We start from the raw sequence: 24,866 nt of genomic DNA, 5'->3' as shown, positions 1-24,866 counted from the left end.
TATCCTGAGATAGAAACTTACCTTGTATTACGGTCCTGTAATGCGTGTTGAAGTTTAACAAGGATACTTCAACAACAATGTTAACAAAATCCACGGATGTTGGTAGTGGAATGTACTTAATCAAGGAAATTAGAGGTGGACGTCTCGCCGGCTAAGAGCATACCAGACAACAACAGTAAAACAGGGTAATTCAAGTTTCTGTCCAAACATCATCATTTAGCTGCATAATAGTATCTGATGTTATCCACGACTTTACCACAAAACCTAAACCCACACTATACGGAAATTTAGAAGTTTCCCTTACGTCAATACGTATTGGCAGTACTCGCAACAAATTACTTACTTCGAAATTATTAAACACACGCATTCATACACATATTAAAATCTTCTTTCCTCTACTTACGAAATGAATTTTCTCTATTCCTGTTTGGCCTATTTCTCTTTTTCTTACAGCGCGATTGGCTATTTAAATCATTATCTCTATTTCATCTTAGATGTAGCTGAAACAAGAATTCCTATTTAGATTATTCCTATTTCACTTACTGTCCTACTGGCAATTAAAAACCATATCTTTATCATAGATGTAAGCGAAACAGAAATTCCTATTTCACCTACTGACAATTTAAATCATTATTTTATCTTGGGTGTAAGCGAAACAAAAATTCCTGTTTAGCCTATTAATATTTCACCTACTCCTCTATGGCAATTTAAATCATTATCTTATTTTCAATGTAAACGAAACAGAAAATTCTGTTTGGTCTATTCCTATTTCACCTACTGCCAATTTAAATTTTTATCTTATCTTGGATTAAGTTAATCAGAAATTCCTGTTAGGCCTATTTCACCTACTGCTCTACTAACAATTTAAATCATTCTCTTATGTTGGATGTAAGCTAATCAGAAATTCCTGTTTGGCCTATTCCTATTTCACTTACTGGAAATTTAAAACATTATCTTATCTTGTATGTAAGCGAAGCAGAAATTCCTGTTTGGCCTATTTCTATTTCACCTATTGCCTTATCGCCAATTTAAATCATCCTATTCTGAAATGTAAGTGAAACAGAAATTCCTGTTTGGCCTATTCCTATTTCACTTACCGGAACTGTCCTACTGGCAATTTAAATCATTATCTTTTATCTTGTCTTGTATGTAGGCGAAAATATAAATTCCTATTTGGCCTATTTCTATTTCAACTACTGGCAATTAAATCGTTATCTTATTTTGGATGTAAGTGAAACACAAATTCCTGATTGGCTTATTCCTATTTCGCCTACTACCCTACTGAGAAGCGGCATGGCCTTGAGTTTGCTTTACGCGGCGTCCAATTGGCTTTGAGCGGTGTTGACAATTCGCGACAAGCAGTTCTGCACGCTGACTTCTCGCGCTACTGCGAATCTTGACAATAGCAGAGGCGCTTATTAGAAATATTGTATTAGCACATTAACTGCTCACTTTACGAAGTAGAGAAAAGAATTACGAACACATACGTGAAAACTACATCTTTTTATGATAACTGGTTGTCATGATACACGCTTTGAAATGTTTCCATATAAAACAATTAGTAAAACGAGCGTTGAGTCCCGTCTAATTTCCAGTGGATTTTTCTTCGATTTGGAAATGGAACTCAACTTTTATTAAAGGATAATCAGGGGTGTAACCAACAGGTTGTTCTAGGGGAACATTACTTTCAGGGGGAGGAAAGCTTTTCACACATTAAAAACAGAACAAATGACCTCTTTCAGAATATGAAAGCATTTTAACTCACCATGCATACTATACACATATTATGTTTCCTCGATGCTACCTTAACAAAAGACTGATCTTAACAGTACTGAAGTTGAAAAGCGGATTGTAAGAGATAAATCAATAAGCTATTCATAAGAAAACAAATGCTGTTTCTAGCAGTCTGTTTATCCGACTTTGTGTTTATGTAGGTTAAAATACTAAAAGGAAAAAACTCGAAAAAATATCAACTCAGATACTATTATGCAATAATATAGTAGTGAGAGATCCTGGGGGGACTGAGGGAGCCAGGGCCCCTCATTTTATTTGTAAATGTGCAATATTAGGCATAATTTGAATGCAATTTGTCTTAAAATCATCATATATGCTTTCTGCACCTGAATGCACCCCCCCCCCCAATTTACAGAGAAATCAGCGTCCTTGTAATTAGGTACAGAAACTGTATTGATGATGTTTTCTTTTTTCTTTTTTTAAAAATCTTATTTTATTATAAACGTTCCTAATTTGCATTAATTATTAAATAAGTTTACTAAACATATACTAGATGAACCTCATTTCGGGGCTGGAAATAGTTTGGAAAGTCAAGGCCCGCTTTTCCCCCGTTTCTACACCCTTGAGAATAGTAAGCGATCGAATTAAATAACAAGCCTCTGCAATTTGATTCATATATATATATATATATATATATATATATATATATATATATATATATATATATATATATATATATATATATATATATATTCGATTCCCGGCGGGAGCTCATGTGGAAGAACAGAAGGTATGGGACATTCGTAATATTGTTTTGAAATTGCCTTCATGCAAGATTCTTCCTTATTCGACAGAAGAAACGCAGTATGATTTTTTTTTTCTTCGTTTCAATACCTTACGTATGTGTGGCCAATTACGTACTCCTTTACTCCTCTAGCAGGGACGCAAAAGCACCAGGCGTCTGAGTGGTGTCATAAATTATTGTAACCCAAAACAAACTCGACCATATCGTGTTGCTTACGAATCAGATGGATTGTTGTTGTGAGACCTACATCAAGTATAAGAGTATGTTATTACATGGAAGCAAAGGAGCTGATTGTGTGTGTAGGAACGCAACTTCTCTTCTTGTAGCATAAACAGAATTCATCAGTGTCTAGGTTGCTTTCTTTCGTGGTAGTTCATTTGTTCTCCAAAATTATAGTTGACAATGTCTTTAAGGTAACCGAGTACAAGTGCGGAATTTTCTTTTTTTTTTTTTTTTTTTTTTAAAAAAAAGTGCTACGAAGTGAAGCTCGAAGAACTATTTTTTGTGTTTACAATTTTTGGAACTCATAATAAAAAATTTACAAGAGTCAGATTCAGACAATGGCAAAATATTAATTGACATAGACGATAGTGAAAGTAGTGTTGAAGACGAACGTTTAGCAGTTCCACTGGAATAAGTTAATAAGTAGGTTATTCAGTTGCTATATATACTTCTAGGATACACAGCCAAAATCTTTGAGTTTGCTGGAATAGTATATTTACATTGTGAATAATGTTGCCAATGTATGTGTAATAATCTCAACTAGAGGAAGAGCGAGAAGGGAAAGGGGAGTCCGAAATCCGGCAACACCGCGCGGAATATCGCACAGCATTGGCTACTGCCCGTGATGCTTTACATCTGAAAAACACAATAAATCATTATCTTTATCTTATATTGGATGTAAGCGAAACAGAAATTCCTGTCTGCCCTACTCGTATTTCACTTATTGCTCTACTGGCAATTTAAATAATTATCTTATCTTGGATGTAAGTTAATCAGAAATTCCTGTTTGGCCTATTTCACCTACTGGCAATTTTAAACATTATCTCATCTTAGATATAGGCGAAACTTGAAGATACTTATAGGAAAATAAAGGAAATCTAAGGATAACCAAATATTTCCTCAACATTATTATCATGGAGTCCTCACGATATACCCCACTACTTTTCTGTACCTTAACGAATATGTAGCTTATAGATAATGAAGATTTTTTTTAATAACCAGAAAGTGAGACAGGAATTATCCACGAAACTGTTTTCAGGTGTTTTCTTTAATTTTTTAGGGGGAAGGAGGAGGTGGATCTTCTATGACGTAATAATTGGCGGATATTCAAATATCTACACTAAACGAAAAAAAAAACAACATTGATTTAATAATAACTCGTAAATGTTAACTGGTCTACCTATCATAAGGTTTGTTAATGAGGTATTCACAAAACAAAATAAATAAATAGAAGTGGTGAGCGGCATAGGAAAGACTTTTTAACTATTATTACGTCAGAAAATGGTCCTCCATCTAATATTGAATAACCTAATTTAAATAATCATGATATTAAGTAACCTAGTTAATTTTCTCTGTGGAGCGGCAATTACCATTCTCTCAATTCTATTGTGATTTTTGTATTTTTTTTTTTTTTTTTTTTAAGTTCCCAGACGATGTTTCCAAGTATTACTCCAACTGCTCACAAAATAATCTCTTTTCTAATTGGTACTATTGGGACTCTTGAAAGCAGTTTCTCTGAAAGGAATCGGATTTTTTGTTTGTTTGCCGAAAGAAATTGACATATTTCCAAGTATTGCTCCTAATACATGTACGTAGATAGAAAAGATAATCCATCGAGAAGGAGACAAATTATACACATAATGATGGTCTTATTGCTCCTAGAAAAAGAGCTTTGAAAAAGTTAGCCTGGAAAGCTTATATAATACTAACAAGGCTTCACAATTCATAGATAAAAAAAAAAAAAAAAAAAAAAAAACACGTTATTCAGTCTAACAAAATAACTATGTTCCAATTAGATACGTTGTATGTAAACTAACTCCAAAATTAGTGTTTACATGAATGAAAGAGATTTCCTCCTTTGTGTCTGCCGGATGATATAGATGGATCTTATAAGATGTAATACTTCGTATTTCAAAGTTTTTATCGTTAATCTTGTAAAACCGATTTCAGCTATGCACATTTCTCATAGAGTCACAAAATCCTGAACAAATCTTACATTGAATTGCCACGAATAGTGGAAAGTAAATTTTGCACGACAATTACCGATAATCAACCCAAGTTTAAAATGCTTCCCAGTGTTCAGGAACGATACTCGATACCACTCCTTCATCCGAAAAACAAGTTTCTACTTGTGCGACAAGTGGATTCCCTCAGTGATTTCCTCAAATAAGGTCCAACCATGAATTAAGATCATGGCAACTCTGAGAAACCAATGTATATTGGCGAACAAGCTTAATGCTTTTTCTCTTAAGTGTAATTTCATTTCCATCCTAAGATGGGCGAGCCGCAGAAGGTAACGCTCCTTCAGGGACCACGAGCATTCATTTAGTGATAGTATAATTTGGAGAAGCGTATCAGGATTTATTTATTGATTGATTGATATACGGTGTACTTATCTGGTTATGCATACAGAAGGTGCCTGAGCATGGCATGTAATACATATGATGAAATCAAGTGCAGGTAACAGAACACAAGGATATATGATGTTAGATGCAACGAGGATGTTAATCTTCTGCTCTGGTGCTACTTAGCACGAGTTTAGATATTTGGAGCCCTGTTAGAAAACAAAGGATTGCATTCATGAAATTATGTGTAATAGATGAATGGATGGCGACAATATATACGACAACAGGGGTTATAGTGAGCGATGGCCTGATCATGTTCATGGATAGTAAGAAGGCGATCTGAAGTTGAATATGCGTAACGTGGTAGAGCTGGAGTCTGGTTTAAGAGTCCATGGAGAATCGGATTAGCGTCCGCTATGCGGCGTTGAATGTAATGAGAGCGAAGACTGTACAGATGTGGTAAGGGTGTTGGTATAGATGTGCGACGGTAGACCTTTTGTGTTGGCGTCCGTGTTGATAAGGAATAAGCAAAGCGTAAGACATGGCGTTCCAGGAGTTGTAGTTTATCATAAAACTTCTGTGGAGTCGATAATCAAGCGATATGTTCATGCGTAAGAGCAGGACGAAGAAAAAAAAATATATGTACAAAGATCAAGTTTGATGTTTAGACCCCAGTTAGTACCTTTGAAACTGTGTAACAAGTTGATCCGACGTCGATTAGCTTGTAAACTGGAGAAGTGGACTTCCCAGAGAGATGTCTGTCTAAAGTAACACCAAGGTACTTCACGCTATTTTGTAATGATAACGGCGAACCTAGTAATGTAAGATCATTATGCTATAAAACCTCAAATGAATCTGTGCGAGTTGGAGATAAAAAAAAAAAAAAAAAAACTATTTTTTTCATCTATATTTAACACATTTGTTCTTAACTGATTATCTCGCTTTTTCGCTACCTGGACTATTTTCAGTAGATAAACAGTTTCAAATGAAACGAAATCTTTAATTTGACGTTAGACTACAACAGACGTATACGTAACGAAATTGAATGATTATTGAGGAATTGGTGGACTAAGAATTGTAGGAGTAAACAGAAGACCAGCGGGCATGTTATCCACTACTACAACTGCCCATGAGACGAAATGAGACGAGACAAAGCAGAATTTTTGGATGAAAGACAATTCTTCCAATAAAAAATAGACACGCTTTTCGAGACAAGACAACACTTTCACAACACTTTCTACAGATGAAATAGCCTTAATTCTCGGCTAGTGGCGACCAGTTGTTAAAATATTTCGAGTTCACAGAACCGTTTGTTATATTCACGCACAACAGTAAATTTTACCCAATTATACCCAGGAACCGTATATTTTAGTTTCACTATCTTTGTTTTTAGAAATTCTTACAGTTACAGGGTTAAACATACGATCTCTCAGAACAAGGTATAAGCGTTTATTTCTTAATCGCAAATGCTCAGATATCAAGAATTAGAACTGGGTTCACATGAGTGTACTGGTGAGGGTAACTTATATTTGAAAGGAATACATACTTTTATCAACAATAGTGTCGATCCATTTCTGGATTAAGGTCTTTCCAAAACTTTTTGAGAACCATCTATCTTGGATAATTCGTTTCCAAGATATTCGCAGTATCACCTAATTTCGTCACACCACTTTGTATTAGGATGTTGTGTACGTCTCTACTTGTCACTTGTGGTATCCACTAAAAAAAATTGATTTTGTTTACCTTGTATGATATGTTTCTTCAAGTTGAGCCTTATATGTATAATTTCTTCTACCGTTAGCATTTGTTTGCAAGAATGAATCCTTTCACGCGAGCCACAATCTCATTACTTGTCGAAGATGATGGTCTTCCCTTGCAGTAAGTGTAGTCAATATCTGTACGTCAGTTCTCAGTACCCCTTTGTGATAGCTTAATGTGATAGAAATTTATCGACGGGTGCACGAAATTTATGGTCAAAATGCAGTGTGTGCTAACATATTTTTGTCAACATAAAAAAATGAATCTCTACACGCACTTCCAATTTGGATGCCATCTGTACCTGCCGAAACATGTTCACAAACAATTAGCAAACAAACTACAACTGCCGTTCAAAGCCACTACGTTACGTGCTCCAGACAAATGTATGTAGTGTTGTCACCAAGTTTCAACAAAATGTCTTTGTATTACAATTTTTAAGGAGGTGCGCAACTAACTTTTTGATTGGCCTATGTTTATAATATACAGGGTGTTAATGATCCATACCGACAAACTTAGTCACAGTATAGGTGAGGTGATTTCTCACATCAAAATACCGGTAAGAGAAAAAGTTCATATGGACCTATAGCTAAACGTGCATAGTTTCAGAGCTAGGGCTGTCTAAAATTGCAAAAAAGCCAAATTTCAAGAGGCCCTGAATTCCAGAAACTGTGGATGGTGGTTGTTATCAGCGTAAAGGAAGCCGCGCATACACAATCCAAAATGCATATTTCATTAATGTTCAAGAGGTGTACAGATTATTCCCTGCAGGGTGAAATTCCCAGACATGTCATCAACCGAATTTTGAGATATGCTCGGACTTTAGATTGGTCCAAAGTAGCAAACGATAAGCCCTGATAGTAGTGAACGCGGAATCCTTTGGCTTGACGTCGGAAGTGTTAAGGATCGTCAACAGCACGGTCTCTCGTACTCGGAAAAACGCATGGTGCTGTTTTCTTTCACGCTTATAAGTGAAGAAAACGCGAAATATACCGTGTCGAAATACATACCATCACACGTTATTCCGAACACAAAGAAACATGGAGCTGCCGGTTTCTAACACTTCTGCCTTCTCTCCGAAGCACTGGATATCCATTGTTGTCAAGGTTTACCTCCTGCCTACTTTGGATCCTTCTTGATATCAGGGTATATCTGAAAAGTCTCTTGAAAACATATCTGAGAATTACATCCTGTACGGAATATGCTCTACACTTATTGACAATTGATGAAATATGCACTTTTGAATCGTGTATGCCTGGCTTCCTTTACGCTGATAAGAACCACAATCCACAGTTTCAGAAATTCGAAATAGGGCCTATTGAGATTTAGTTTTTTCGCGATTTTGGACAGCCCTAGCTCTGAAACTTTTCGCCATAGATCCATATGAACTTTTTATCTTATTTTGATGTGAGAAATCACCTCTTTCAATTTGTCAGTATAGTTCATAAACACCATTATATATATTACTGATTTGATTACTTGAACATCTTTTTTCAACATCACGACATTAAACACAGAAATAATATACCTCAGGCGGGTCTCCGCGTATCAGAAGAACATTTTACCAATGCTTATTTCCTCTTGATTCCGTAAAACATAGATGTCAGACAATTGAAATTCTCATACTTGACTAGTACAACTATGGATAATGGTCAAGTCAAAACATTTCATTTTCTTTTGATAAACATCACATTTAACCGAGCTGCAACGTTCAACAGACAATTCGTCTCTTTTGTTTCCCCACACAGGTTAAGGTAAAGTTAGCTTCTTTAATAAGAGAAAGAGAAAGATAGGGAACGAGAAGAGACAGTGAGATGATAATTGAAGCTGGAAACCCTGTGTACAAACTCCAGAAGGGAGTGTTTGTTCCACGCTTTGCTTTTGTGCAAAGTAGAGTAAGTGGTAGAGGCGATGGTTGTGATTCAGTGGTTAGATAAAAAACAGGAGAAGGTTGCACAATTTCCTCTACAACCTCCCGGACTCCCTCTCTTCACCTTCTTCTTCTTCTTCTTCTTCTTCAACCAATGGAAGTGGGTAGAGGTAGCTGGTGGTTGGCGGATCACGCAGCGCGCAGAGGGCTTCACAATCAGGAAGTTCAGTTTGCTTGGATGGGATAGAAAGGAAAGGAAAGCATATATGAGTGGCTGAGAGGTACACGTTACATCTGCATAATGCTTATGCCCCACTGGAGGGCACGAAAGATGCAGTGTGTTTGATGTAACAAGAGAGAATGAGTGAGCGGGCGGCCGAAGGGAAAGGGATGTGTGTGTGGCTGGATGAAAGAGAATACACACACATACACACAAAAGGGTGAGAGAGGGTGGCTAAGCAAGACCGAACACGAGCAAAACAAACAATGAAAATGAATAGGAAGAGGAAGTAAAGATTGGACGATGGTATTACTAAGGGGAGATGGTCATTCAAAGAGTATAGACAAAGATTACGGGGGAAAGGGGAAAGTTGGACTATCACAAGAAACCAAGGGCAATTTTCAGCACAGCTCATTTTGACATCAATGACACACAAGAATAAGTTAGACGTAGATTCCTAAATTAAAGATTCAGCTACATTGAAGAGACTGCACCACAGAAAGATCTATTTTCAACATGAATGTATAGTTTCTTTTCTCTTTTAGTTAACAGCAATAAATTGAAACAAGAAAGATTTCTTCTTACTTTGTTATTTTTTAAAATAGTATTAACAAACTGTGCGATCTTTATTGGTTTGAGGAATGATTTATCTCATCATTTGAATAAACTGGAATTAAAATGTTTGATTTTACGGATTCAGAAAGATTTTACGGCCTTCAAATATATTAGGTCTAATAACTGCGAAATTGAAATACCGCTAATTTTATAGTGATTATGAGATATCTTCAAATAGATGAAAGATAATCGTAATGTGGAACAAGAGCGCTCTAGACAGTATTATTTTGCATGAGGTACCGTTTTCACGAGTCACCTAGTAGCTTTCCTTTACAACCAGTTAAAAACGCGAAAATAAATGCCGATTTTGTAAATGACTGGAAAACGAAAGCAGATAAGTCAGTAGTGATAACCTGATGTAAAATAATACTGTCTAGCGATCTCTTGTTCCACTTTTCGATTTTTTTTTTATCTATTTGAAGATATCACATAATTATTGTAAAATTAGCGGTATTTTAATTTCGCCGTGATGGGGCTCTTAAATGTGCAATTTACGTCACGAAAATTATTTTATTACACATAACATTTTAATATCTAATAATCTAATTTATTTCAAACGTTATTAACTTTACATATTACGCACATTTATTTTCGAAAAAGGAAAGGCTATTTAGGCAGTAGGAATTGGAGATATCAAGGTTGCAGGGCAGATCATTAACAATATCAGATACGCAGATAATACGGTTATTATAGCTACAACCGACGAAGCACTACAGAAAATGATTGACAAAATAGTTGAAACTGGGAAACTTTATGGAATGGAAATCAACATTTAAAAAAAAAAAATCGAAAGTCATATCTTGTGGAAACATGCTCTTACGGGTCAGAGTAAAACAAATAGAACTTGAAGAGGTCGACAATTTCAAGTATCTGAGAAGTATTTTGATGAGAGACGCTTGCTGCTCCAAACAGACCAGGTCACGAATTGCCATAGCAAGAAAGGCATTCAACAAGAAAACATTTCTCTTAACTAGCAGGTTCAATATTGCACTTAGGAAGAAGTTGGTCAAGTGTTATATGGAGCACTAGACTGTATGGTTCAGAGACTTGGCCATTATTGAAGTTAGGGAAGAAATATTTAGAGAGCTTCGAAATGTGGTGTTCGAGGAAGATGGAAAAGAGAAAATGGACATAGAGAGTAACAAACGAAGATGTTTTAAAACGGATAGGAGAGAAGAGGATTCCTTTAGCCGGCATTCTTCTTAGGAAAGTCAATTGGATTGGACATATTTTGTAAAGAAATAGAAGAAAATATTGGGAGTTAAAGGAGAAAGCTGAAGAAGAAGAAACGTTATGAAACACTTCCAGACGCAAAGATATCAGAATAAATTTAGGAATTATTAGGGGTCAGGTTTCTATGAGCTGAAAATGCATTTATGTCCTAAAATATGGCAAATATGACCTAAAATACAACCATGAAAAAATATGCAACTTCACGCTACTAGAGCGACTTTAGGTATCTTGAAACTGTACTCAGTAATGTCAAATTCTCTGACAAAAAATCCACCGAATGCACATATCCATCATATTCAAAACATGACAGTGTAAAAAAAAAAAAAAAAGTCTTATTATAAAGTACCAGTGATGATTTGAGGAAGGGGCCTGAATATAAATTCTCCCGAGGCATCATCTACTATCGTACTCAACGTGGCCTTCCAATATTTTACCAGTCCCATTATAGATTATAGTACTTTCATCCCTCGTACTGAAAGTTTCCGGGTGTAAGAAAAAGAAAAAGAACTTGCCACGAATATGCTAGAAAGAAGCCAGACTTGAAGTATTACGGCATGAGAGGAGATAGAAGATAAGATGTCGACTTCTCTTTTCAAAAATGGAGCTGCTTCGTGGCTAAGCTGTTAGCGTACGCGTTTTTGACGTGGGAGATCCGGGTTCGATTCCCGGCAGGAGCTCATGTGGTTCGGATTCCACGTTAATCAGTAGGTCCACGTCTCATATAGCCTCGCTGCTGAACGGGACGTTAAATTCAAAATTAATCAATCAATCTTTTCAACAATGGTGTCTCGTAACACGAGGCCAAATATTTATAAGAGGGGAAGTCCAAATAATCTCGCCGCCACTAATAGCAAATACTGTATATCTGAACAATGAACGAAACGCCGAAAATGTCACAAAAAATATGATATTATATTACTTCCCGCTAAAATATGATCTAAAGCTAAAATATAACCCAAAAATACATTTATAACACTTATACAGTATAACCCAATAAAAACAACATTTTCGTGTTCACAAGGGTCAGAAATAAGTTTATATTGGAATAAATATGTAAAATGATCTATCTATTAAAATGCTACAATAGCAATTAAAAGCCTGAGCTCCAACCTATAACTTTGGCTTTCAAATCTTTTATTTACGGTTGTGTGTGATTTCACGTTTAAAAGAGACAAACATTTTAAGTATTTGTAGTTTAAATAGTCTAAATTAGTTAACTATATCTTTTTCATAAAGTTTATGATATAAAATTATTGTTCAAAGCCTTTGTATTTTAATAAGCCTTCTCTAAAATCAATGCATGTGAATTGTGCTTCCATCTTCCGAGTTCTTTTAAACTATATGTTGAGGAAATTATATGTTTGTGGTCAATTCTTTCGACAATGAGATCTCGGAAACTACAGGCTCTAGAAAGATCACATTTTCACTGATCGATTGGAAATTTTGCGTAGATTGTCCAGTTCTAATTGAATATTTAAAAAAAAAAAAAAAAACATGGCCATTATTTCTTTATTACATTTTTTTAGGGTACACTGAAAGCGTTGAAATTAATAAAAAAAAAACTAAAGCACCATATCCTATGCGTTATACATTCCAACACCACACTATTGTATATTGGGGTTGTATATGTCTCAGGCGTTTGTTCCATGGCCAAATAATAAGACTCGAGAAATGGTTATCCTTCCTTTTTCACTAAGATAAATCTTTATTTTTTGAGTGTTTTGCCCAATGAACACCATATATAACTGACATTATAATTAATTGTATATGTAATGTATTTGCTTATTACATACTGCATGCAAGAAGAAAGAAAACACTGGTCATCCATGAATTAGAAACTCCAACCGGAAGTAGACTCAAATCTTGCAAACGTTGCGAGATATTGAGAAAAAATAATCGAAAAAAATCTCCCCTTTATGATACCCCTTGCCGATTTTTTTTAAAATCAAGACGTCTTTCACTTGTGTCTGTAAAGGGACATGTACATATGTTGTGAGGAATGAGAAGGAGATTTATGCTCATACGCGAATGATGCGCTGTGTAGAGAGCGCAGGTTCAGCTAGTGCTAGGATGAAAATTTGACAGGATGAAAATTTGACATTTCACAAAAATCCGAGTGTCTACTGGACAGTGATAAAAGCTAGGACTGTACATATACCCTTTGCGGAAAATCAGCTTGTGTAAATTAATTCTTGTTGACGACGTCAACTCAACAGAAAGAAGCTTAGAGTGTCGCCTATTATGTGGAAAGACAAGCTAGCGATAAATAAAATGGCTTATACAGTAGCTTCATAGCATAAAATTATTAAATAAAAAATAAGAAGAAAAAACTTTACAAAAAATGTTCAAATAATGTGAACAAATGTCATATTTAAGACCAGATATTTAGCTTTCAGCATACGCAACCCCCTCTGTTCACAAGTACAACACTTCAATAACCTCCTTTTCTTTTTGTTTTATGCTCACACTGATCCATATATGTGAATCCTATGAAACCTAAAAGTGGTGAAGATAAGACCTACAGCCTAAAAATTTACTATACGGAATTTTTGTAGAAATAAGGACGCAAATGACTATTTTCTTTTTCGAAAATTTACGTACATACACACATAACAAATTTTACGTACAGGTTCATGTACACCTGGCTACAAAACACTGCAGCAGAATATTAATTATCCTGTAATTCATTAGATTATACATGTTGAAGAAGAAGATACATAATTCCTATCAGAGGGAACTTAGGAGAGCTTGAGAAACCAAAACTGTCGAACATACGAGTATACACGAAAAAATCTTGAATGCTCATCATCTATCAAAACATCTATTTTCATCCATCGGCTAAATGTTTTAAATACATCTTTGCCACAAAGTCTTCAATCATTTCTCCTAGCCATTAAGTCCCTTCGAATCATAATTTCCAATAGTTTTACCAACGGATATCGACGACTCTAAATGTCACGTAGAAAGTATTAACGTACCGCCTTCTCTCTCCCTCTGGGTTTGACAATCTTTGGGCTAAGAATACAGATTCTAAAAGCAGCAAAATAGGACTTCTTATTAAGCATAAATGTGTAATCATTTTTTTTTTTAATGTTGTCACCACCTCTTTGAAAGCCATATTTTCGTAATAATGCGTAGGATTTTACAGATACTGTATTTGTAGGTGTTACTAGGCGCACTTTTCTCTTTTAGAATATGGGGGCCGCGGTGGCTCAGTGGTAGAGCGTTCACCTCTGGTGCTTGGGGTCTCGGGTTCGATCCAAGTCCCCACCAAGTGAACTTTGTGGTGGACAAACACCGTGTGTGTAGGTTTTCTCGGTGTTCTCCCGTTTCCTCCCACTTTCTTCATTCCACCATTTCAATCATTATTCATAATCTCCTTTAGCTTAACCGGCATAACCGCGGTCGTAAAACTTAAAGATTTCATTTCATTTTCTTTTAGAATACGCCCCCCCAAAGCAAAAAATGGATCGCATTTTATCCCCCCCGAAAAGAGATATTCATTATATCAATTTCAATAACTTTTTCCGATTATTTTATATTCACTGGTATCTTCCCTGCTTCATTACGGTGTACAACAGGATTATATATATATATATATATATTGCGTCTCTTAAAGAGCCGTTTGCACTCAGTTTTTTTTATCGAAACGAAACACAATAAAAAAAATATATGAAACAAGTAACTCTTGTACTTACATTCGTAGACTGTAAGAATAGCTACAGCGCTCACAGCGTCCCCGACACCGTTCTCTGCAACACATTCATACTCTGCGTCATCTCTTGTTGAGCGCACTGGCTCTATCCTTAGGAGTGAACCGCCTGGATAGTTGTGGACCAGATACCTCGACTGGGTCCCCGACAGCTTCTTCCCATTCTTTCTCCACTGAAGAGTTGGGGATGGGTCTCCAGTCGCCTTACAATAGAAAGCGGCAACACCTCCTGCTTTCACTTGCTGATCACGAGGTCGAACTGTGATTTCGGGCGGATCTGGAAGGAGAAGAAAAGGCCAAAAATTAGATCTAATCATAAAATATGTTTCTAGTACACAACTCTTGGAAACACTCCATAAAACTAATAAACCGATACAAAGATATGATAATAGATAAAGCATCCAAGTCTGTTTAGATGACCATGTATGGTCCAGACAAATATGATTCAGGCATCTAGGTTTAAATGTACTGTAAGTTGTAGTCCATGAAAGATCGTCTGCAATCATGAAAATTATGGAGAATCAAGAATTAATCTTTATACACTTACATCTTTATACAACAAATGTACAGCTAGAATAGATTTACCATGAACGTAAGAACTTTGGTCTACCTATCCTCCTGATTTTAATCAGTTAATTATAAAACATTTTCTTTTCCTTTTTCGATAAGTTAACCTTAATACTCGCAAAATAAAACGAAAAAAAGAAGCTGCCCTTTATGACTGACGTTTGAAACAAAATATTAATATGTCAGTCACTGGGAAGGATTAATTTTTCTACTGTAGTATTTAATACGCTGCAACAGTTACTAGCATCATCTCCATCACCTCGAGGTAAATTTAAGTAAAAGAGAAAGATCGTTACGCTTAGGTGACTTGACAAGAGGTGGCGTACAGCGGAGATGGGTCAGTGGCGTGGAGGAGGGGAGTGGAGTGAAGGGTTTTGGTGTCTGTATGGGACAGTTCCACTGGGGGCAGAAGACACTTCCGCGACGGAGGATATTTATCAGGGAGTTTTAGCTCAACTTCTGTGGCATCCAGGGAGCAAGCAAGAACAACGCTGATGCTAATGCCAACCGCATCTACTACATCACTTGTTCTGTGACGTCACGCGTCCAAAAGAAACTTTCCTCAACGCCATACCAGAACAACCAGCACGTAACATCAAGGGCCTGCCCTGCGAACACTTAGGGTCCTTTTGGACAGAAACGAGGATTAATTACACCAAGAGGTTATTTCACATTTTATTTCTAGGTTTTGATGAAGCCATACACAGTAATAGCTTTATTAAATTAGTGTGTTGCGCCATAAATATACACACAAAATTACACAAATTTGATTAAGAATAAAACTGTACTTCTCCCTCTCTAATATTATTAGTTCACCTTTAGATTGTATACCATACTTATCAGGAAGTATATGTTTTAGACAGTATAATTCGTATTCGTATTGGTATCATTTTTGTGTGTCTACATATGAGAGAGATGAATGACCATGTATTGGTTTCTATTACTGACTTTAACTAGCAAAAATATAAGCATCCTTAGTCAATATCTATTTTAAAATATGGTTTAATGCTTATACCTAACTTAATTTTTGAATATGATCACATCATTAGTGTAAAACGGAAAAGGTTTCGTGCCGGGGAAATAAATCACTATATTTGTAACAGGAATTTTCAATTCTCGATGGAAGGTGCCTGACAAAGGCTATGTAAGTTAGTAATTTTTTTTTATTAACAACTTTAATTCTGTATTTATTTTTAAAACAAGGTTTAAGACATATTCACACTGGACTGTATAAACATGTACCGTAGTATGTACGCGCTATCGGCGCGGGAGATCATAGCTCGATTTCCGGTGGTGCTCATTCGCTTCGGATCCCACGTTAACTGTAAGTTCACGTCTCATGTAGCCCTACTGCTCAATGGGATGTTGAACTTCAAATCAACTAACAAATATAATACAATTCGTCATTTGCTTGGTAGAACTAAGGAAAGAAACTGCAGAAACCTTACTATAACCCAGGACTGCAACCTGTCTCTTCGAAACAGTGAAACGAGAATGTTAAAAATTCACTTATACTTGTTTCGTATTGGTTCATATTAGCTTTGCTGCTTCACTGAGCAAATCAACGTTTATTTTAAAACAGTAACTGGGTGACAGTTTCGCCAATTATCTGAACACATTGACTTCATCAGATACTTTGGAAACAAGGGAGAATTACATCCAAATATAACTGGATACTGGAAGATGGTTCTGAACGTTGATTTGCTGACCGAAACGGAGTTATCCAATCATAACAAAAGTTGACAAAAGTAAAACTAAACACCACAGATCCATTTCCCTCACTGGCCCGATGGAAAACTAAGCTACAAATTAAATCTTTCCAATGAGGGGCAAGTTATTGGATCTGTGTTATTTAGTTCCACTTTTGTCAACTTTTGTTATGATTGGCTAAATCCGTTTTGGTCAACAAATCAGCGTTCAGAACCATCTTTCAGTATCCAATTATATTTAGATGCAGATTTTATTTTAAAATAAACGTTACTTTGTTCAGTGAATTATTTTTTTCAAGTTCAAGTTGTTTCGTGTGTTACTTCCTTTTAACTGATTTGTTATTACAGATTCGAAATTGATAACTTGATTTGTACATATTCGATTGAACTGTAGTATTTCGTTATTATTAGTGCAATCATAATAATTATTATTTAAAATGAGCGATCAGTACGTAAAATAGCCGAATTAATGTTGCACTACAGAAGTCCCTCTTAAAAATGGAACAATCTGCTTATAATGCTGTTGATAACACTGTGTACCTGAAATCCAATTCCGTCCACATACATAGTTACTGAGTCAACTTTCTCAATATGTCACAATATCCATCCACCAACATGCATGTTCTTATTGAAAAATGAAATCGAAATCGTTAAGTTTTACGTCCCACGGTTATGCCGGCTAGGCTAAGGGAGGCACTGATGATGACAAATGAAGGAAATTAAGGAAGTGGGAAGAAATGGAGAACCCCGAGAAAACCCAAGCACACGGTGTTTGTTCACCACAAAGTTCACTTGGCGCGTGCAGTGATCGAACCAAGGACCCCATGCACTAGAGGTGAACGTTCTACCACTGAGCTACCGCGCCCCCTATGTTGTTAATGAGACTACACCCTTGTTAACACGTCGCAATATTCATCCATCCACACGTGTGTTCTTACTGTCCGTGTAACAACGGCTGGCTTCTAACAGTTGGGTAGAGCACACGGAGTATTGGTGGAGCTGTTGCCAAAGACTCTGCAACAGACGCAGCAGCTCTGGCGACAAATTAGGACATTTAACAAGTCATAATTTTATAATCATAAAAATATAAAAAGAGCGTACGGTTTCCAAATAACAACAATAATAGTACTTGGATTATTGATCTGTCAGAGGCCAGCCCTTGTTGCACGGATAATAGTAAAGCGAAAACCTTGTCCAGATGTAACATTCGTATACCCGTATGTGTGTTCTTAGTAAGGCGACAACCTTGTCAACATATCGCAACATACATAAGCTGAAAGCAAGCTCCTAACCGGAGCTCTGGCAACAACGCATTGCAAGCTCATTGGTTCACTAAAAATGCCAATTCTAAAAGTAAGTGGTATAGTGGTGTGCAGCAATGATTTGAGGATTTTGGAAAGTACAAACTTTTTACAATTGTCGAAGTTGGCACAAAAGTTTTCAATACTGCAAAAGAAAAATATAACATAAAATTATCGAATTTACATAACTTTTCAAAAAGGAAAAAAAAAAAAAAAAAAACGAAGCTCCTAATCAATATACAAATGAAAGTGTGAAATCTATTCCATTATGTAGATACAGCAGTAGTTTTCTGCTAACCTACGTGAATTTATAAAACATTTTTTTAGTTTTGTAACCGATTATAGGCTACATTGGCGTGTGTAAGAATATTCCAATTGTAGCTGATTGAATCGAAGAGGTTTTATAGATTTCCTAAATACAAAAGAAAAGTATTTTCGGAAATAAAGGAGAAATAAGCAGAAATAAAAGAGAATTATTATTTCTGGACGTTGCGTGATGAAATACACAATTATTCAGACCCAAATCACCGCCTTCCTTCAATAACTTTATGCTATATATATATATATACGTATGTGTATGCGGAACCAACGAGTGTATATATAGATATGCTTTTATAACTTATGCACAAGGAAAAATAGAGCTTGTAAGAAAAGAGGCAGAGAAAAAAAAGAGATCGATGTATCCAATAACTGTCAACTGCAAAGAATGGCTTAATAACAAGAAGGAAGAAGAATTTCTAAGTTTAAAAAGGTAATAGGTAGTTGTTTTAAGGAATTACATCTGACGAAAGGTAATCATGAAAGTATAATGAACTATCGTTTCTTGGCTTTTGAGAATCAGGTTCTTGACTTCCAGTAAGAAAAGTACGTTTGAACATATATAAAGCAAAGTTTAACAATAATTCTATTCAGGAATTTTGTAACTGCGATGTAATGTGTAACATGACTAATGGCGGCTCTTCAGGCAACTCGCATTGGTTAAAAAACAAAAAATGCTATAATCTAAGGAAAGAACTGTGCCTAATATACTAGTTTCTGTATATTAAAATAACCCTATCCACTAGTCTAGCGTGCTGCAGGGGGGTACAGGGTTCAATTTCCGCTGGAAGTGACTTGAAAACTGAACGCGTTACGCTGGTTTGCATTCCAGCCTAAACTATAGATTAGTCTCATATAGCCTCGATGCTGAAAACAGACGCTAAACTTGAATAAACGAACAAAGTAACCTAATTTAAGACTTATTGATATTACAGCCCATGATGAGCTGTGAGCTGCCAGACTGTGATGTGTGGTCAGTTCATCAGCTTTCAAAATAAAAGTGGTGCCTACAAAACGAGAGTTGAAGCTGTCGGTCTCGAAAAGATGTAAAAGCAATGACTCGTCTCGCAAAGAGTACCTGTTTCTACTGGAAAAGCTCTCTCGTTTATAGTTACGAAAATTCTGTCTCGTTTCGGAAATGTATCAGTTTCTACTGGGAGAGTCGTCTCGTTTATAATCACGAAAATTCTGTTTCGATTCGGAAACGTATCAGTTTCTATGGAAAGAGGCATCTTGTTTATAGCCACGACAATTCTGTCTCGTTTCGGAAATGTATCAGTTTCTATTGGAAGAACAGTCTCGTTTATAGTTACGAAAATTCTGTCTCGTTTCAGAAATGTACCAGTTTCTATCAGAAAAGTGTCTCGTATACAGTCATGACAATTTTGTCTCGTTTCGGAAATTGATCAGTTTTTATTGAAAATGCAATCTCGTAATAGTCAAAACAATTCTGTCTCGTTCCGGGAATGTAACAGTTTCTATTGGAAAAGCCATTTTGTATATAGTCATTAAAATTCTGTCTTGTCTAGTTTCATGAATAATCCTATCCCAGACTCATTGTTTCCAGTTCTCTAACCTAGTGTTCACTACATCTTAATTCAACTAGCTTTTCAACTGTCTCACGATGATGGAACACTAAAAACACCAAAGGTTGCGAAAATACAAGTTAACTAATAAACTTATGTCAGGTGTTGAGACAACTTCAGAATTATTATATACACTTTGAGACAGCTTCAGAATTATTATATATTTATACTTTATAATTTGGTGGAGCTGACAAAAAATAAAATCTGAGCTGTGGAGTGGTGAGGGCGAAAGAAAACCACCTATCTTCCTCACACTCTCAAAATATTTATTACGACTACATGAATACGAAAGTATCAAACCTTTTAGGCAAAAATCAAACACAAACACATACATATATGAAGAATTACACTGTTAGTTTTACGTTCCACTATACTCTGTAGGTTAAAGAAAACGGATAATTAGTGAAATGCAATGGGTGGAATGAAGAAAGTAGAAGGAAACGAGAAAACGTCTAGCAAATCCATGTACACGGTGTTTGTCCACCACAAATCCCACCTGGCGCAAGCTGGCGGAGACCCTATGTACCGGAGAGAACGCTATCACTGAGCCACCGCGGCTCCACAGAAGATTAATGAAATAATTTGTGAAAGGAGAATATGGGCTGAAATGGGAGAATCTCACAGAGAAAACCCATGACTACGATGCTATTCACCCGAACTTCTATGGTATGGGATCGAAGTAGAAACCTCTTGTGTCGGAGGTGAGCGTTCTACCATTGAGCTACCATGCTCCCAATACAAACATACACAAACACGATTTTCTCACTTGGGTGCATAAAAGTTGAGAACATCCAGCATTCTCTTCATATGGAACTAGTGTTAAGTATTGTCACTTTCTTTTGATTTAATTTTGAAGGAGCACAAACAACACGTTACGAAGACCATTAGCACAGAGAATCAAAACATTGACGATACCATGCACACAAAATGGATGTTAATTTGCGTCTACCAATTTCAAAATCTTAGGTCTTACAACGTTAATAATGAAAGTGACTTCTAAAGTTGCATAGTAAGGAATTCTGGAAAGAAATGCTTCATTAGTATTCTGTTTGACCGCTGCGTATTCCTTTCCTCGTGTCGATTGTCATTTGTTCGTATGGCTTATTTGATAGTTGAAGGAAGATCGGACAAATGGTGAGAGGATCGCTCTGACAACATCATTCTCTCTCTCTTCCACAGCATCTTATTCGTAAGACTCTTCTCTCCTGTAAGGACGGCTTTCTCTTCTAGGCCCTCCCGTTTCCAATCAGATTTTCGTCGGCGTCACACTGAAGTAGTTATGAGAATAGTCAGCTGTCAGGATTGGTACTCGTCTTTTGACGCCAACGTCCTATTTCAGTCACTTTCTTCTCGTTTCCACGAGCAGATGTTCCCCATAGCTCTCAGGGTATCCATGTAACTCTGGGTAAATGCCATTCCTCTCTTTAAGAAACTACCAAGATCGGACACGAAGATGTTGTAAACAAGTTCTTCCAACGATTTTTACTTCAATTTATTTACATTTCTAGAAAAGTTCCGTTAGTTAGATGTTAATATCATTGTATTATTTGTAATTAAAAGTGTTATGCAAAATGTGTTACGGAAAACCCAATTGTATATATTATTTATATCTGACAAGAAATATGTTTATCCTATGGAAGAACAATGACAGACTTGGAAAATAATTATCCGGATTCTTAACCGAAAATTGTTATCCTTGATTTCTGAATGATACAAAAATGAATCTATGTACTTCTAAATTTTACATAGATATACGAAAAAATTAAAGGCTGGATTTGACTATGCAGCTTAGAAATATGTTATATACCATAACATACAAGAAATTAGTTACTGTAACTATACGTATCATATTAATTTCTCTTAAATTTATGTACAAAAATTATGAAAGAACTCAAAACGAATCAAATTAAATCTTTAAACGCCTCATGATTATGATTTATGAACTTAAGATAATCGAAGACTATTAAAACTTAGTAACTACGAAAGAACCGATGGAATGAAAGTGTGTTTTCGGATGTCCGAGAAAATCCACAGACACGATTTTGTGAACCACAATATCTTATGGCCTCGAATCAAAATTGAGACATTTGGACCACAAATGAACGGTCTATTACTGAGCCACAGTGTCCTCAATAAAAGGAATTAAAGTAACACGTATAGAATTCGAAGTTCGTTATTGCCTCCCAAGTTAATACATCACATTCTTTTAGTCTATTTATAAATTACAAAATCATGACGTCCTATACAGAAGCATTTTAAGTTTAGTTATGAATGGTTTTTGTCTTCAATAGGTGAATTGAACAGGTCTTAAATTGATCATAAAGACATTCTTCATAGCATACTTTTCGATTGTCAGATACAATATTATATATATATACTGTATCTGCATCATTGTGACACACAAACTAGTTTCTTATTTCTATCATCGATTTGATGGAACAGCACTCACGGTGAAGAAACTGGTCCACTTGTTTCTGTTCTACAGATATTGACACACAACATAATATTTTGATTTGAAAGACGTGTAATAGAAACATTGAATGTGATAAAAAGTACACATACTCTACTGTATATAAATCATCTTATGATAGTAAACAGACCGTTTCCTTTAGCCTAGTCGGCATAACCGTGGCACGAAAAAGATTTCAAGATGATAAAAAATATTCTTAATATTACTTCCTCTAAAGTTGTAAATAGTTCAAAATATAAGTGTTATACTCTTAATCAATTTATTCGAAGTAATTTCACATTTACATGTAGCTGATGCGTTTATTACATGTATAATGTAATAAAACCAAACCACTTTATTTTTCAAGTCAGTTTGGAGTATTGCTCTAGTAGCTTCAAATATTAGTTTTTTTTAAAAAAAAAAAAAAAAAAAACAAAGATCTTTATATAATACTGAACTAAGGTTCCATTTTTTAAAAAAGATAACAGCACAAGTCTCAGTATAATGCGATAGCTGCTTGAAAAAAAAAAACTTCTTAACTTCCAATATTGAGCTTGCAACACTGATGTTTAGTGACGCAGTCTTGCTGGACGTTTAGATTAACAACATAATCGTTCAACGCTAATGTTTATACTCACATTTTTCTTCATAGCGAGAAAGAGAGAGAGAGAGGGAAAAAAAAACTTGGGGTATAAACAATTTTATAGTCATTTTCATTATTATAACAAAAGTTAAAAAAAAAGAGAAAATATAACGGAAAAATTACAAAATTATGTATTTTATGAAGAAAGGAACATTAACATATTTTTTGAAAACTAATTCATTCCTTTGCTATTATGATGGTACAAAATTAATATTTATACAGCATATTCTTTCACTGCAGAATTATTTTTATTCGAATAGCGTAAGTTAATTAAGTTTTTTTTTTTTTAACGTTTTGGCATTATACAAGATATGTTTATTTTGTATATAAAAAGGCACAACGTTTTTATGTTAAAACTTGGTTATGGCATTTATCAAGCCATAAAAACCAAAGCATTTTCCCCCTTTTCTATTTAACTGTATTTAATCTTCTCTGTCATGATTAAAGAGAAAAAAAGAAAGAAAAAAGAAAGCACTGCGTCCTATTCGCTCAATTAAATATCATAAAACAGAAGAAAAAAAACGTCCGTGGAAAGATATTATTTTTCTGTGGCGGTACTGTTAATTAACTCTCAATAAAATCGTTTGACTCTCATTAACTTTCGTTGAGGAAAAGATTGCCTTCCATAACGACTCGCTTTTTCTTTCTTTCTTTATCTTGTGTAAAGTTTTGTTTGTTCAATACCTTTTTCGCCCTTCTCTCTCTCTCTCTCCTTTTTAGCGTTTTCCTCTTTTTTTACAAGAATCAAAAAGTCATAAAATCTAGGGAAACAAAAGACTGCTCGTAAATAGTTTCTCTCTTGACAACTACGGTTTTATATAGGTTGACAGTTTGATGTTGATTTGTATATAAATTTTTGTGGAACTTATTTCTAAAAAATAAGCTATTTCTCTTACGTTACTTGCTACTGTTACGTTCAAGTACAGTAGACATGAGTCTGAATTGATTTACTATGAACTGGCTCTAGAATGTATAACAATTTTGGTTTCTGTGCTCGAAAATCTGAGGGCTCAGTGGTAGAGCGTTCACCTCTAATGCATGGGGTCCTTCGTTGGATCCCAGCTCGCGCCAAGTGAGCTTTATGATGGACAAACTCCTTTAGAGCAGCCGGCATATCTGGCCACTAGAGCACTTCTATTTCAACTGTGCTCTTTCTGCCGCTGCTGTCGATGTGATTTCCCGTACCTCCCTCGAAAGAGGGACAAGTTGATACGGCCGAGATCTTTCAATTGTTGGATGCGAAAACGTTGCCACAATGTATTATTTCACGGACTTCGCTATGCTCGGTCTTGTTAACTACTCTAAATAGCCTACAATATTCATTCGCCAAAACTAAATGACTGAATGACAAATTGGCAACACAGCTGAGGTCATTCACTTCTTTTCCTTAAGCAAAGGGAGGATTTCATCCGGCATAAGGTGTCGAGGGTGGGACCGAAGTATATTTCGCATATTTTTTCGAGGGCACAAGTGAAACAGACAGGCTCTAGCAAAAAAGCCATTCATGGAACATAGTGCCATCTATGGAAGAGTTAATGTACCAGTTTCAACAGTTTAGTTGCGTCAGTTCGTTGCAAGGAGTCCTTCGAACCAGTCGTTGTGAGTTGGGCTCTCATTCAGCATGACAATGATCTAGTCCAAATGGAGTCTTGGACAACGCTACAGTCCTAAATCTGGACTGTAGACTTGGTGCTGAATCTTCTCAAAGCTAGTCTTTCACTGCAGCAATAACAGTTGTATGGACCAGTGCATTATTTATTTATTTATTTATTTATTTATTTA

The 24,866-nt window shown here is 35.7% G+C and overlaps 1 protein-coding gene across 7 annotated transcripts in view; it reads right to left on the bottom strand.

The window, feature by feature from the left end:
- The window catches only part of Lar (tyrosine-protein phosphatase Lar), a 1,526,023-nt gene that overhangs the window by 586,780 nt on the left and 914,377 nt on the right, over positions 1-24,866 (bottom strand). For all 7 annotated transcript variants that reach the window (XM_081765888.1, XM_081765893.1, XM_081765890.1 and 4 more), the window contains one exon: positions 14,498-14,788. In XM_081765888.1, the coding sequence (XP_081622014.1) occupies positions 14,498-14,788 (291 nt within the window). The remainder of the gene's footprint in view (positions 1-14,497; positions 14,789-24,866) is intronic.

This window comes from Thermobia domestica, chromosome 7, assembly GCF_964235325.1.
Source record: "Thermobia domestica chromosome 7, izTheDome1.hap1.1, whole genome shotgun sequence".
In the NCBI taxonomy this organism is placed as follows: Eukaryota; Metazoa; Arthropoda; class Insecta; order Zygentoma; family Lepismatidae; genus Thermobia; species Thermobia domestica.
The sequence above is the reverse complement of the archived record's forward strand: the minus strand, read 5'-3'. Positions and strand labels throughout refer to the sequence as shown.